Here is a 15,573-nt window from a genome sequence, read left to right on the forward strand (position 1 = left end):
ATAAAAACCAAGTGAGAGGGGCGCCTGGGTGGCTCAGTGGTTTGGGCTGCTGCCTTTGGCTCGGGTCATGATCTCAGGGTCCTGGGATCGAGCCCCGCATCGGGCTCCCTGCTCCGCAGGAAGCCTGCTTCCCTCTCTCTCTCCTTCTGCCTGCCTCTCTGCCTACTGGTGATCTCCGTCTTTCAAATAAATAAATAAAATCTTTAAAAAAAAAAAAAAAAAAAAACCAAGTGAGAGCATGACTAACATGCCCTTAAAAGTCCACTTTGACTAGTAAGAGATTTTATCAGTGAGATTATATATTAATACATGCTTCTAGCACAGTGCTGGGCACATGGGAAGGAATTCAGTTCCATAAATACATACATGATTGAACTCTAAAGTACTTCCTAAATCTTGCTTTCATATATTCTAAACACATTCTTCATAAGCTGATTACACTACTTGTATAATCTATGAAGATAAATGTATTAGTCCTCAAAATACTTTTTTATAATTCCAATGCAAATTGAAATATTATAAATTTTTAATAATTTTTGTACTATATGGTGACTAACTGAACATAATAAAAATTAAAAATAAATTTTAATTTTAAATACATTTAAAAGAAAGCAAGTATTTTGCGTGACTCTATATAGTGGCCGGAAATCTTACAGTCACATAGAGAAGTCCAAGTAGAATGTTTCCAGAATTAGGAGTACTTCTAGACAAATAAAGTGTTTAATACAAACACTTGGATTTTAAAAAGCATCCTTCATTAATTTACTTTTACAGGTAGAAAAAATATACTAATATGTTATTATCAGGCTTAGATACCATTTCTTTGCAATTCTTAATGTTCAGCTTAAACTAAAATTTCAAGACAAATTACATTAAATGAGGCACAAGGACTTTTTAGCAACATATTGACAGTGAAAATGTGCCCCCCTGAGGTACTTTATTATTAAAAATATTTAATGCTAAGTCAAGCAGAGAGAGTCAATTATCCTATGGTTTCACTTATTTGCGGAGCATAACAAATAACATGGAGGACATGGGGAGATGGAGAGGAGAAGGGAGTTGACGGAAATTGGAAGGGGCGGTGAACCATGAGAGACTATGGACTCTGAAAAAGCAACCTGAGGGTTTTGAAGGGGCAGGGGGTGGGAGGTTGGGGGAGCCTGGTGGCAGGTATTAAGGAGGGCACGTATTGCATGGAGCACTGGGTGTGATGCAAAACAGTGAATATTGTTATGCTGAAAAGAAATTAAAAAACAAATTTAACGATATGTGTAATTATCTCCTTTTCTAGGGTTTCACATACCTGAACGTGAGTGATGATACCAGTGAGTACAAAATTCTACTAATAATGCTGCTGCAAAAAGAAGTAGAAATTAAATTCCAGAGTTTCAAGTTTATCACAGATTTCTTCTAATACATAATATAAATTTAGCCAATAACAAAGGACAATATAGTTTGAAAGTTCTTCCAAAGTTTCACAACAACATGTTCTTTACCAAGATTTTCAATGTTCTGCTTCATGATTTTAAAACTTTCATATGTAGAATAAATGCAAATAAAACTCAAAACTATGTTTAGTAATATTTCCATTGCCTGTAAAGCCCCAGTCCCAAGTTTATGGTATTATTAAATTTGGGTTCATTAACTAAAGCAAGATAACATGGAGACAGAAAGGCAGGGTAGAAGAGATCAATGTTCCAACTCTCCAATTAATGAACTGTGGGATCCTGTGCAAGTCGTCAAACCTTGGCCAAACCTGTTTCCATAGCAGTAAAACAAAGCCCTTCAGTAAATGATACTCTTGTCTTATAACATTCATCTCTTGAAAAAAAGACACACAGGAACACAACACTTAATCATTAATGAGAAACACATTGGAGTGGCAAGTGCACTTTGGAGATACAGAATTTTAGTAAGATACATTTCTTTTTTCTTATTTTTTTAACAATTTTATTTTTTTATTTACATGACAGAGAGAGGGAGATCACAAGTAGGCAGAGAGGCAGGCAGAGAGAGGGGGAAGCAGTTTCCCTGATGAGCAGAGAGCCTGATGCAGGGCTCGATCCCAGGACCCTGAGATCATGACCTGAGCTGAAGGCAGAGGCTTAACACACTGATCCACTCAGGTGCCCCTGTAAGATACATTTCAAAGGAGAAACACCCTAGAGACTGGGATCCTTCCATTAACAGGAGGAGGAGAAGTCTGTTTGATGGAGCCTCCAGCTATGCCTGGAGACAAGGTGAGCAAGTTATTGCCCTGCTGAAGTCTACAACACAGGACCCAAATTTCACCCCAAGTAGTATTAATGTGAAAGCAGCTCTTACAGCCTGCACCCAAGATTAGACTGGCCAATGGAGTGAACAGATGAATAGAACTGGGTCCTGCTAAAATTCAGTACTGATGAATGCTATTAGGCTAACCTGAGATATAAGAGCTCCCCACTGCCTGAAAATTCTCCCTCCCCCCACTGCAGTCACCACCTCTGCCCAGGCTTAGGAAACTGAAGCTAATGTGGACACAAAACTGATTGGTCAAAAGAGGGTAATTGCCCTGAGGCTGCCATTTTTTTAAAACACACCCTTCTGATCACGCACTGAGTGGATCTCTGGGTAGTGAGGAAATGTAACAATATTTCAGAATTTACTTGACAAAGTGACAATACAGAACCCATGCCTGACAGAATCACAAGGCATGAAAGGGAGACTTTAATTTCCCTATTTTTTTCTGGGAAGGTGATGGAGTAAGAGGATCCTAAGTTTCCCTTGGACATTCCAATATAGTAGCCGTGTCAGTGTAACTAAACCAGAAAATGACCTAAAGACTGACAGAAGAGACCTTCCACAGGTCATCATAGAGAGGAGGCCACACTGAAAAGTGGAGGTGGGGTGGAGATACAGTGGGAAACAAAACTTCTGCTAAGACTAACTGCAAATAAGAGGGACCCCACAAACATGGAAAAGAGAGAGAAGGAGAATCCAGAGAAGTTACCCCAGACTTGGGGGACATGCAATGAGAATACAAGCCCCATAACATTTGGCTTTGAAAGCCAGTAGGGTTTAACTTTGTGAGTTTGTGCAACCAGCAGGACTTAATTTGGGGTACTTTAAAAATCAGTGGGCTTAGTTCTAAGAGAGCCAGAGGGCAATAGGAAACTGAGTCCCTGCCCTTAAGGAGCAAGAAAAACAAGCAATCCCACTGAGATAAGCATAGAAGCAGCAGTTTGAAAAGTATCTGGGGTATAGTGAAGGAGATTTATTTATTAATCTCAGAGTATGTGCTGGAGAGCAGTGATCTTTAGACTTCCCCAAGAACAAAAGAGCTGGTGGGACCATTTGCCCCCTCCCTAGCCTAGATAGCCTGGCACTTATAGGAACCAGTGAAAATACTTTACAGCTACCCTGCCAACAGCATGTCCCCTACCCTTGTATTCTCCTGTGGATCTGCCACATCCAACATGCCCAACTTAGAGGGGCTGCCTTCAAAATGACACCTGCCCTAAGGATGGAAGGTAAAGGGAAGATAACTACACACACTAGTTCTACTGTAGGCCCAACAGCTGAACCTTATAATTGGCAGTGCAGGGTGCCCTGTCAATCAATGCATGTGCCACCCAAACAGATAGATAAGGGCAGGCATCTGATTAGATTGCCAGACCCATCTGTCAACAAGAACTTGCCAGGGGGCAGCACAGGGAGATAAACCAACAGTTTTGGGTCACTGTAGTTCTGGTAGATGGGTTGGAGGCTGATATCTCGTTAGTCTTCAGGTCTCACCTACCAACCAAAGCCTCTCAGCAGCACAGGGAGAGTGCCCTGAGTTCAGTGTGACTGCAGCCCCAGCAAATGAGTTAAGGGCAGGCATCTTGTCTGACTGCTGATACCACCCAACTGCAAGTCCACGGCAGTCCCAGACTGGTCCCTTGACAGCAGAGTGACCTAAGCCAGCCTACAACAGGCAAATTGTAGCCAACAGGCCATTGTAGCCAACTGGACTGAAGGAAAGTGAGGCTTAACCTACAGCAGTAGAGTACATGGAATCCACATAGGAGAAACCCCTGAAGCACCTGTTTCTGGTAAACAGGCACCACAGAACCTCTTCTTCATAAGGTTCCTACTTTCAAAGTCAGGAGACATAACTGACTTTCCTAATACATAGAAACAAACACAGGAAGTTAGTTAAAGTGAGGAAACAGAAAAATGTGTCCTAAATGAAAGGACAGGAAAAAACAAGAGCAAAAGAGCTAAAATGAGACAGAGATAAGCAATATGCTTGATTGAAAAGAAAAAAAACTCAAATTAATGGTCATAAAGATAATTTCTGGACTTAAAAAAAGAGTGGGGGACCTCAGGGAGACCTTCAAAAAAGAGCTATAAAATATAAGAAAGAACCAACCAGAGGTAAAGAACTCAATAACCAAAATTAAAAATATGCTAGAGGGAATAAATAGAGCATAGGAGGCAGAAGAATCAATCAGCAAGATGGAACATAGAGTAACAGAAAGCAATCAAGATAAACAACAACACAAAAGAATCAAAATATGAAGAGGATAGGAACTCAGCAAAATCATCAAACATAATAACTTAACATTCACATTATAGAAATCCCAAAAGGAGAACAGAAAGAAAAGGGGGCAAAATTTGAAGAAATTGCAGATGAAAACTTCCCAAATTTGGGGATGGAAACAGACATCTAGATCCAGGAGACACAGAGAGCCCCCAATAAAGTCAATACATAGAGGTCCACACCAAGATACATAACAATTAAAAAGGTAGAAGGTAGTGGTAAAGAGATTTTATCTTAAAGCAGCAAGTGAAAAATAAAGCAGTTACATAAAAGGGAAACCCCATAAGTCTATCAGCTGATTTTTCAGCTGAAACTCTGAGGCCAGAAGTGGCATAATATATTCAAAGTGCTGAGAAGAAAAAAAAAACCTGCCCTTAAGAGCACTCTACTCAGCAAGGCTCTCTTTCAGGATAGAAGGAGAAATGAATAGTTCCTCAAAAAAAAAAAAGTGAAAGGAGTTCATTGCTACTATAGCAGTCTTACAAGAAACATTAAAGGAAATTCTTTTTGTGGAAAGAAAAGGCCATTATCAAGAATTAGAAAATCATGAAAGGAAAATATTTCACATATAATTACAAACATAATAAGTAGTAAATTAGTTATAAAGCCAGTATAGAGGTAAAGCAAAATGCAGTAAAATCAATTGCACCTATAAAAATCAGTCAAGGGATTCATAAAATAAAAGGATATAAAGTCTGACATCACATACATAACATGTGGTGGGAGGTGTAAAAATATAGTGCTTTTAGAAAGGGTTCAAATTTAAGCTACCATCAATTTAATATAGACTGCCATATGCAAAAGATGTTAGACATGAACCTAATGATAACCACAAATCAAAAACCTGTAATTATGCAAAAAAATAAAGAGAAAGGAATCCAAGCATATCACTTTATGAACCATTAAGCCACAACTGAAGAAAGCAAGAGAAGAACTACAAAAATAACTACAAAGCAAGTAACAAAGGGGCACCTGAGTGTTTCAGTCAGTTAAGCATCTGCCTTCTGCTCGGGTCATGATCTCAGGGTCCTGAGATCAAGCCCCACATCTGGCTCTCTGCTCAGATGGGAGTCTGCTTATCCCTCTCCCCTGGCACTGCTCATGCTCTCTCTCACTTCCTCTCTCTCTCTCTCTCAAATAAATAAAATCTAAAAAGAATAAAAAATAAAACAAGTAACAAAATGGCAGTAAGTACATGCCTATTTATAATTACTTAGAAGGCAAATGGACTACCTGCTCTAATAAAAAGACACAGGGTGACTGAATGGATAAGCACAAGACCTATCTGTAAATGGTGCCTACAAGAGACTCATTTCAGATCTAAAGACATGTAGATTGAAAGTGAGAGGATGGAAAAACATTTACTATGCAAATGGAAGCAAAAGTCCAGGATAGCAATACTTAGATCAGAAAAACAGATTTTAAACAAAGACTGTAACAAGAGACAGAGACATAAACATAAAGGGAACAAACCAACAAGAAGGCATAATTGTATGCATCCAAATATAACCAATTAGGTGCTCAACCTAGGAGCACCTAAATCCATAAAGCAACTATTAACAGACATAAAGTAAGAAATTGAGAGTAATAACATAATAGTAGGGGACTTTAACATCCCACTTACATCAATGGATAGATCATCCAGACAGAAAATTAACAAGGTAACAGTAGTTTTAAATCACACATTGGACTAGAGGGACCTAACACATAGATTCAGAACATTCCATCCTAGAACAGCAGCATACATATTATTTTTGGAACATTCACCAGAATAGATCACATGTTAGGCCAGAAATCAAATCTCAAAGGATTCAAATCATATCATGCATCTTTTCCAACCACATAGTACAAAACCAGAAATCAATCACAAGAAAAAAATTTCTTTTAATTTTTTAATTTTAAACCCCAATGTTTATAGCAGCAATGGCCATGGACACCAAACTGTGGAAAGAACCAAGATGCCCTTCAATGGACGAATGGATAAGGAAGATGTTGTCCATATACACTATGGAATATTATGCCTCCATCAGAAAGGATGAATACCCAACTTTTTGTAGCAACATGGATGGGACTCGAAGAGATTATACTGAGTGAAATAAGTCAAGCAGAGAGAGTCAATTATCATATGGTTTCACTTATTTGTGGAGCATAACAAATAGCATGGAGGACATGGGGAGTTAGAGAGAAGAAGGGAGTTGGGGGAAATTGGAAGGGGAGGTGAACCACGAGAGACTATGGACTCTAAAAAACAATCTGAGGGCTTTGAATTGGCGGGTGGGTGAGAGGTTGGGGTACCAGGTGGTGGGTATTATAGAGGGCACGGATTGCATGGAGCACTAGGTGTGGTGAAAAAATAATGAATACCATTATGCCGAAAATAAATAAAAAATATGCTGAGTGAAATAAGTCAAGCAGAGAGAGTCAATTATCATATGGTTTCACTTATTTGTGGAGCATAACAAATATCATGGAGGACAAGGGGTGTTAGGAGAAGGGAGTTGGGGTAAATTGGAAGGGGAGGTGAATCATGAGAGACTATGGACTCTGAAAAACAATCTGAGGGGTTTGAAGTGGTGGGGGGGTGGGAGGTTAGGGTACCAGGTGTTGGGTATTATAGAGGGCATGGATTGCATGGAGCACTGGGTGTGGTGAAAAAACAATGAATACTGTTTTTCTGAAAATAAATAAATTGAAAAAATTTTTTAAAAAGTAAATTAAAAATTTAAAAAAATTTAATCAAATTTTAAAATTTAAAACTAAATAACTTGCTACTAAACAATGAATGAGTCAACCAAGAAATCAAAGAGGAATTAAAAAATACATGAAGACAAATGAAAATGAAACACAATGGTCCAAAATCTTTGGGATGCATCAAAAGCTGTTCTAAGATAAAAGATTATATCAATACAGGCCTACCTCAATTAGCAAGAAATACCTCAGATAAACAACCTAACCTTACGCCTAAAGGAGCTGGAAAAAGGACAAAACCAAAGCCAGCAGAAGGAAGGAAACAATAAAGGTTAGAGTAGAAATAAGTGAAATGGAGACTTAAAAACAATAGAACAGATTAATGAAACCAGGAGCTTGTTCTTTGAAAGGATCAAGAAGATTGATGAGCCTTTAGCCAAACTCAAAAAGAAAGAGCAAGAGTGAGAGTGAAAGAGGACATGACAGTGAGTACACACAAATAAATACATTCAGAAATAAAGGAGGGGAGATACAACTCCACAAAATTACAAATGATTATAAGAAAATCTCATGAAAAATGATATGTGAACAAATTGGACAACGTAGAAGAAATGGATAAATCCTAGAAATAGAACCTCCCAAAACTGAATCAGGAAGACATAGAAAATTTGAACAGGCCAATTACTAGCATGAAATTGATTAAGTCATTGAAAATACTCCTTATAAATGAACCAGGACCAGGTGGATTCACAGATGAATTCCATTAAACATTTAAAGAACAGTTAATAACTATTCTTCCCAAGTTATTCCAAAAATAGAAGAGGAAGAAAAGCTTCCAAATTCCTTCTATGAGGCCACCATTACCCTGATACCAAAACCAGATAGACACTACAAAAAAGAATTACTGGCCAATATCACTGAAGACCATAGATCCAAAATCCTCAATATGCTAACAGACCAAATCCAACAATAGATTAAAAAGAACTTGCCATCAAAACCAAGCAGGCTTTATTTCAAGGATGCAAGAGTGATTCAATATTTCAAGTCAATCAGTGTGATACAACACATCAACCAGGGAAAGGATGATACATATATGATCATTTCAATCAATGCAGAAAAGACACTCGACAAATATAGCATCCATTCATGATAAAAACTCAACAAACAGGTTTAGATGAAATATCCCTCCATATAATAAAGGCCATATATGCAAACCCACAACTAATACTATATTTAATGGTGAAAGACTGGGAGAATTTCCCCTGTCAGGAACAAGAAAAGGATGTCTATTCTCACCACTTTTATTCACCATAGTGCTCAAAGTCCTAGCCATAGCAATCAGACAAGAAAAAGAAATAAAAGCCATCTAAATTGGTAAGGAGAAAGTTAGTCTCTATTTGCAGGTAATCCAATATTATATATAGAAAGCCTTAAAGACTATACCAAAAACTCCTAGAACTGATAAATGAAGTCATTAAAGTCCCAGAATACCAAATTAACATATAGAAATTTGTTGCATGTCTAAGCACTAATAAAGTAGCAGGAAAGTTAAGAAAACAATCCCATTTACAACTGCACCAAAAGGAGTAAAATACCTAGGAATAAGCTTAACCAAGGAGAAGGAAGAATATACTCTGAAAACTTTCAAACATTGATTAAAGTAGTTGAAGATGACACAAACAAAGGGAAAGATATTCCATGCTTGTGGTTTGGGAAAACAAATATTATTAAAATAGACATACTACCCAAAGCAATCTATACATTTAATGCAATCCCTATCAAAATATCAAAAGCATTTTTCATAGAATTAGAACAAAGCATCCTAAACTGTTGTATGGAACCACAAGAGAACTCAAATGACTTAAGCAATCTTGCAAAGAACAGCAAAGTGGAACATATTACAATCCCAGATTTCAAGATATACTACAAAGTTATAGTAATCACAACAGTATAGTACTGGCACAAAAACAGAGATATAGACAAAAGGAACATATTAGAGAGCCCAGAAATAAACCCAGGCTTTTGTGGTCAACTAATCTACAGCAAAGGAGACTAGAATATACAATGGGGAAAAAGATTGTCTCTTTAACAAATGATGTTGGGAAAACTGGACAGCTACATGAAAAGGAGGGAAACTGGGTCACTTTCTTACACCATACACACAAATAAACTTGCAGTAGATTAAAGACGTAAATGTGAGACCTCAACCATAAAAGCTATAGAAGAAAATATAGGCAGTAATTTCTTTGCCCTCAACCATAGCAACATGTTCCAGGATATATCTCCTAAGGTAAGGGAAACAAAAGCAAAATTAAATTATTGGGACAATAACAGAATAAAAAGCTTTTGCAAAATGAAGGAAGCAAACAAACAAAAAGACAATCTGCTAACTGGGAGAGATTATTTGCAAATGACATATCTGTTAAAGGATTATCCAAAATATGTAAAAATAAATACAACTCAACATTAAAAACCAAAAAAACATCCAATTTGAAAATGAGCAGATGAACAGACATTTCTCCAAAAAAGACCTACAGATGGCCTACAGACACAGGAAAATATCCTCAACATCAGACATTATTAGGGAAATGTAAATCAAAACTACAATGGGATATCTTCTCACATCTGTCAGAATTGCTAAAATCAACAACACAAGAAATGACAGTTGTTAGCGAGGGTGGGGAGAAAAAGGAACCCTGAACACGATCGGTGAAAATACCAACTGGTACAGTCACTGTGGAAAACAGATGGAAGTTCTTCAAAAAATTAAAAATAGAATTACCATATGAACCAGTAATTTCACAACTGGGTATTTGAAAAACATGAATTCCAATGATATATGCAATCTATGTTCATTAAAGCATTATTCACAGTAGCCAATTTATGAAAGCAGCCCAAGTGTTCATTGATAAATGGATGGCTAAAGAAGAGGTGGTATATATACATACAATGGAATATTATTCAGACATAAAAAATGAAATTTTGCCATTTGCAACAACATATACAGATCTAGAGAATATAATGTTGAGTAAAATAAGTCAGAGAAAGACAAATACTGTATGAGATCATTCATTTGTGGATGTTAAGAAGCAAAACAAACAGATAAGGAAATAAAAAGACAAAAATCAGACTCTTAGATATAGAGAACTAATTGACAGTTACCATAGGAGAAGTAGGTGGGCATAGGTAAAATAGGTGAAGAGGATTAAAGAGTACATTTAACATAATAAGCTCTGAGTAATGTATAAAATTGCTGAATCACTGTATTGTACACCTGAAACTATTAAACACTGCACGTTAATTATACTAGAATTTTTTTAAAAGAAGTTGTTCCTGTAGCAGTTATTGATAAGATACAAGGATATCCACATCTCACCACACCATAACAGCTGCAAACTCTCCTAGGTTCCTTAAGCTCTTGGTATCCATTTATCCTTTGCATGGCTCAAGAGCTTCAGCACCTTTATAGATTTGTAAGAACAGAAGCCCATTGGGATTGGTCTTCAAAGGAAAGAGAAGCATTTGAAGAAGCCAAGGTGGCTGTCACACAGATCCAAGACTTAAGCGTTCATGTACAGGGGCAGCCACTTGACTGGATGGAGTCAGTTACCCAGAAGGGTTTTGATGGAATTTATGGCAATGGCAAGGGCACAAATACATACTGTAAGGCTTCTGGTCACTGTTATGGAAAGGAACTGAAGCATGATAATGCATTTTAGAACAACTGTGGGCTAATTACCATGCCTTAAGGCAAGTAGAAGACATGACTAACAGGATCCCAGTGACCATTTGCCCTCAGCATCCTATAGCAGCATGGCTAAAGGATACATTCCAAGAGCCCAAGTCAGATATTGCCCAAATCCAGACTGCAGCTAAATGGCATGTCTACTTGCAACAACACAGTACCTTGACAAATAGCCCTCTTAGTGTGGAGCCACACTCCATTCTTGGCCTGTTGACTCATGTCACCTCTGAAGGAAAGCCATTAACTGAGGTTGCAAAGCCACCACAGTTGCCATTCTTTACAGTTACCAATCACTGATCATGCCTGTAGAGTCAGCAAGGGTCAGCAAGGTGTGACCTCTGCACCTGGACAGCTACTGCCATCCAACCCTCAACTGAAACTATCTAATGGACTCTGGTGCCAGACATAGAAGTCAATGGGCTGAACTGCAAACAACATAAGCGCTTCATGAGCCCAATTCCATTGTTCTATGCACAGAATCTGGGAAATCTATAAGGGACCAACCATATGATTTCTTCAATGGAAGGCACAGGACTAGATGGTGACAGGGCACCCATGCTGGGGAATCAACATGTGGAACTCCAGTGCATACAAGGTATGAACACTACTGTTTACCATGTAGATGCACACACTGCACACACCCCACCTGGTAATCAACAGAACGATGAGTTGGGCCACATCTGCCTCCTAGAAGACTTGCCAAAAGAAGACAATGCCACCTAGCTATACAACATGGGAAATTGAGGACAACAGACCTTGTGGGCAGTTGTTAAGAACTGGGACTTACCACTGCATTACCAAGACACTGTAACCATCTACCGACAAAGCCCAACCTGTGCCCAGGAACAACCATGACCTTTGTCAAGAGACACAGACAGGTAGTGGGGAAGAAAACAGAGCACTCCATTCAGAGATAGCAGATTGACTGGTCCCCTGCCACTCTCTGATGGCTGACATTATGCTTTGACATGCATGACACTTATTCAGGACTCCTGCAAGCCAACCCCACCAAGTATGCCACACAGAAGGCCACCATCTGTGGCCTGGAACAGCTGTGTGTTACATACAGGGTGCCCACTGATACTGACAGCAACCAAGGCTCCCATTTCACAGGACATAAAGTGCAAAGGGGGCCAAAGCTCAAGATGTCCATTGGCATCTTCATCTACCATGTAATCCCAGTACAGCTCAGTTGGCCTTTTGGAAACACCACCTGTCAACAGTTATACAGACATTAAATAAATATATACATTCCAATAGTGCCTATACTCTACTTGCTCAAGGACCCCTGATGTCACCCTTAGAATACAAGTAGACAGCATGCAGGAAGATGCTCTTTGCTGCATGTAGGGACACAAGATAACCTTTTACTGCCCTTGCCACAAGATCTATCTATAGCAGAACATGTAACTATGTAGCGCTGGAAATGACAAACAAGTGTACAGTGTTTTGGGTTTTCAGTCCTGTAGGATAGGGATAGAATAAGACCCAACCACCCCCCCCCATTTCTTCACCCCATTCCACTGAAAACAAAGAAGCACATGCATCCCAATAGGCCTCTCATGAAAAGGGATACTATCATAATGGCCCTACAGAGAATTATTATAACCCCACTATCCTTTCCAAGTTTGTCCTGCCATGTAGCAGAAAAGGAGCTAACAATTTGGTACAGTCAGTTTGGAGCTAGACTGAGGCCAGGGGTGGGGTTATCCAGGAACACCCACCCCTCCTGATTCTATAGGTCAGTTGTCACTAGCCTTTTCTGGTGCCTACTCAGCATCTTACTTTTTGCCCTTAGATTCTGCACAGGAAACCCATTTACCTAATGGACCCTGACCACAACTTCTTATAGAAAAAGACCAACTACTGGGTGTGTAGTGAACTCCCCCTATCAGCGACCATGGGCCTCCTTTGACAAATTCAAGCTGCCCTCCAAAGCACTTGGGAATGCTTTTATACGTGGTATAACACTTTCTTTCCCCTACTTGGATGGACCCATATTCACTAGGTATCCAGGCTCCCTGCCCAGGAAGACACAAAGAGCAAAATTTCCCCCTTGATATGGGAACAGTTAAATAAGATTCTACATATAGAATAGGTATGGGATGGCTTTTGGGATGATTAAATGGGATGATTAAATGGGTTTTTTGGGGTGATTAAATGCAACATTGGTTCAAATCATGGGAATAGCCCCATTTGCATAGAGAGGCACAACAGGACCACAGATGCTACAGGTCATAATGTAGGATGGATCCCCACACAACAATGCAGTTACACTTTACTCATCATTGCTGGTACCTGACTATGGAAACAAGCATCCATTCCTGTTGGTGCCTTCCCCTCTCTGTGGGGATGGCTTTGGGCATGTGGTACTCATGGCAGGCCCTACTTACCCTATAACTAGACTAAGTGCTGAATCTGGGGTGCCCCTACCTGCCAGGCCACATACTCACCCACTTATAGGAGAAGCCTACCAACTGGGAGGTGGTCAGGGCCTGACATAGAACCAACAGAACATCTTGGTGGTTCCAACCCCTGTCCATTCTCTCCCCTTCTGTGGCTGACCACTGACGTAGAATGCAGGTATAAGCTTTAGCCAAACACATGACTACCACCTTTAATTCCACCCATAAGGCAGTCACCCTCCTCACTGGAGAGTTTCCAAATGAGACAAGCAGTTCTGCAAAATAGAATCGCCCCTGGCATGTGCTGTCATCAAGATGGTCTGCTGCATGCATGTACCAGTCACTTCAAGAAACTTTAATTATGGGTCTCATTTTGGACTTAGTCAAGGGAATATGGGAAACCTGAGGTTTATTTAGGTACTCACTAGACTTAACTTTAAAGAGGCAGGTTTTGATAGTTTCAGGAGAGGAGGAATGGGGATAGATTAGGAGGAAAATGCAAGTTCTATAGAGAGAATAGAGGAAAGTGATACCAGAGTTGGGGCCTGAGCACAAGGTGACTTCTACTGTCTGCAACCAAGGGTTGGGTGGCCCAGGGAATGGGGTGAGGCCTCAGAAGCCATTTTGACCCCTTTCAATTGCTTGTTTGCCTCAATTAATTTAGAGATATTATACACAAGTAATGAATCATTGAACACTACAACAAAAACTTATGATGTACTATATGTTGGCTAAGTGAATATAATGAAATTTTTTGAAAAATAAAGAAATAGTATTTCACAAAGAGGCAAAACAGAATCCTGAAAACATCTGAAAGCCTCAAGGTACCATTTAAAGGAGGTATCTCATTCAGTTTTTTGTTTGTTTGTTTGTTTTGGAGCCATAACTTTCTAACTTAATTTTGAGTAAAACAAATTTGGGGATATTAAAATTTCTTATAAGGCCACTTAAGTTATAAATTATTTTTGGTCAGGTCAGTACACTTAGTGATAAATTACATGTGAAGGGACCATAGTTTGAAAATATAAAACCAACAGAGTGCCCATAGTGGTGAAGGAGGAAAAGAGGAGGCAGCCCTCAGAGCGTTTTGATGACCGGCATCCCATTTCTTAGAGGTTTTTCTTTAGAGCAAAGAGATAAACTCTTAAACAGCAGTGTCAGTAGGAGCAGCATGGTTCTAGAAGGAATCTGGCCAAAAGCCAGCAAAGTTCCAGTAGTAAAATGTGGTTCTGAAAAGGAGTCAGACCAAAGGATAGCACAGTTCAGTAGGAGCAATCTGATCCCAAACAGGAGTCAGACTAAAGGCTTGTGTAATTCCAACAGGCACAGTTCCTCATGGAATGGTCCAGTCCCCAAAGGGGGTCAGACCAAAGGCCAACACAGTTCAAATACACAGTTCCAACAGGGAGAGTCTGGTTCTGAAAAAGAGTTGGACCAAAGGCCAAATGAGTACTTTCAAATAAAAAAACACAAATACAAAACACAAGACCTTGAAACAGATCCTGAATAAAGTCTGAAGAGCTTGAACACAAAGTGTAAAGCTCAAAATCCAGGAGAAAACTTACCCTCAAACCCCAGGGTGGGCAAGAAAGCAGTAAGCACAATTGGCTCTGTGGGTACCAGCACCTCTTTGCTCACCAGCCTCAGAGCTGTTGGGGCTTTTCTCTGAATCCATTTCTGATCACCAAGTAATGTTAACCTTAAAAATAGAACTGCCATCAGGGAAATACAAATCAAAACCAAAATGAGATACCACCTCACACCAGTCACAATGGCTAAAATTAACAACTCAGGAAACAACAGATGTTAGCAAAGATGTGGAGAAAGGGAAACCCTCTTATGCTGGTGGTGGGAATGGAAACTGGTGCAGCCACTCTGGAAAAGAGTATGGATGTTCCCCCAAAAGTTAAAAATACAACTACCCTACGACCCAATAATTGCACTATTAGGTATCTAACCAAAAGATGCAAATACAGTGATTCAAAGAAGCACATGCACCCCAATGATTATAGCAGCAATGTCCACAATAGATAAACTATGGAAAGGGTCCACATATCTATCAACAGATGAATGGATAATGAAGATGTGGTGTATATATACAATGGAATAATATTCAGCCATCAAAAAGAATGAAATATTGCTATTGCAATGACGTGGATGGAACTGGAGGG

At 39.2% G+C, this 15,573-nt stretch overlaps 1 protein-coding gene across 1 annotated transcript in view; it reads right to left on the minus strand.

The window, feature by feature from the left end:
• Positions 1-15,573, minus strand: part of LOC309849183 (phosphatidylinositol 3,4,5-trisphosphate 3-phosphatase TPTE2-like) — a 134,352-nt gene that overhangs the window by 54,621 nt on the left and 64,158 nt on the right. Inside the window, exon 22 of the mRNA XM_082701509.1 lies at positions 1,304-1,354. Coding sequence (XP_082557635.1) covers positions 1,304-1,354 — 51 coding nt within the window. The remainder of the gene's footprint in view (positions 1-1,303; positions 1,355-15,573) is intronic.

Source organism: Mustela nivalis (genome assembly GCF_964662115.1).
Source record: "Mustela nivalis genome assembly, chromosome: 15".
Taxonomy (NCBI): Eukaryota; Metazoa; Chordata; class Mammalia; order Carnivora; family Mustelidae; genus Mustela; species Mustela nivalis.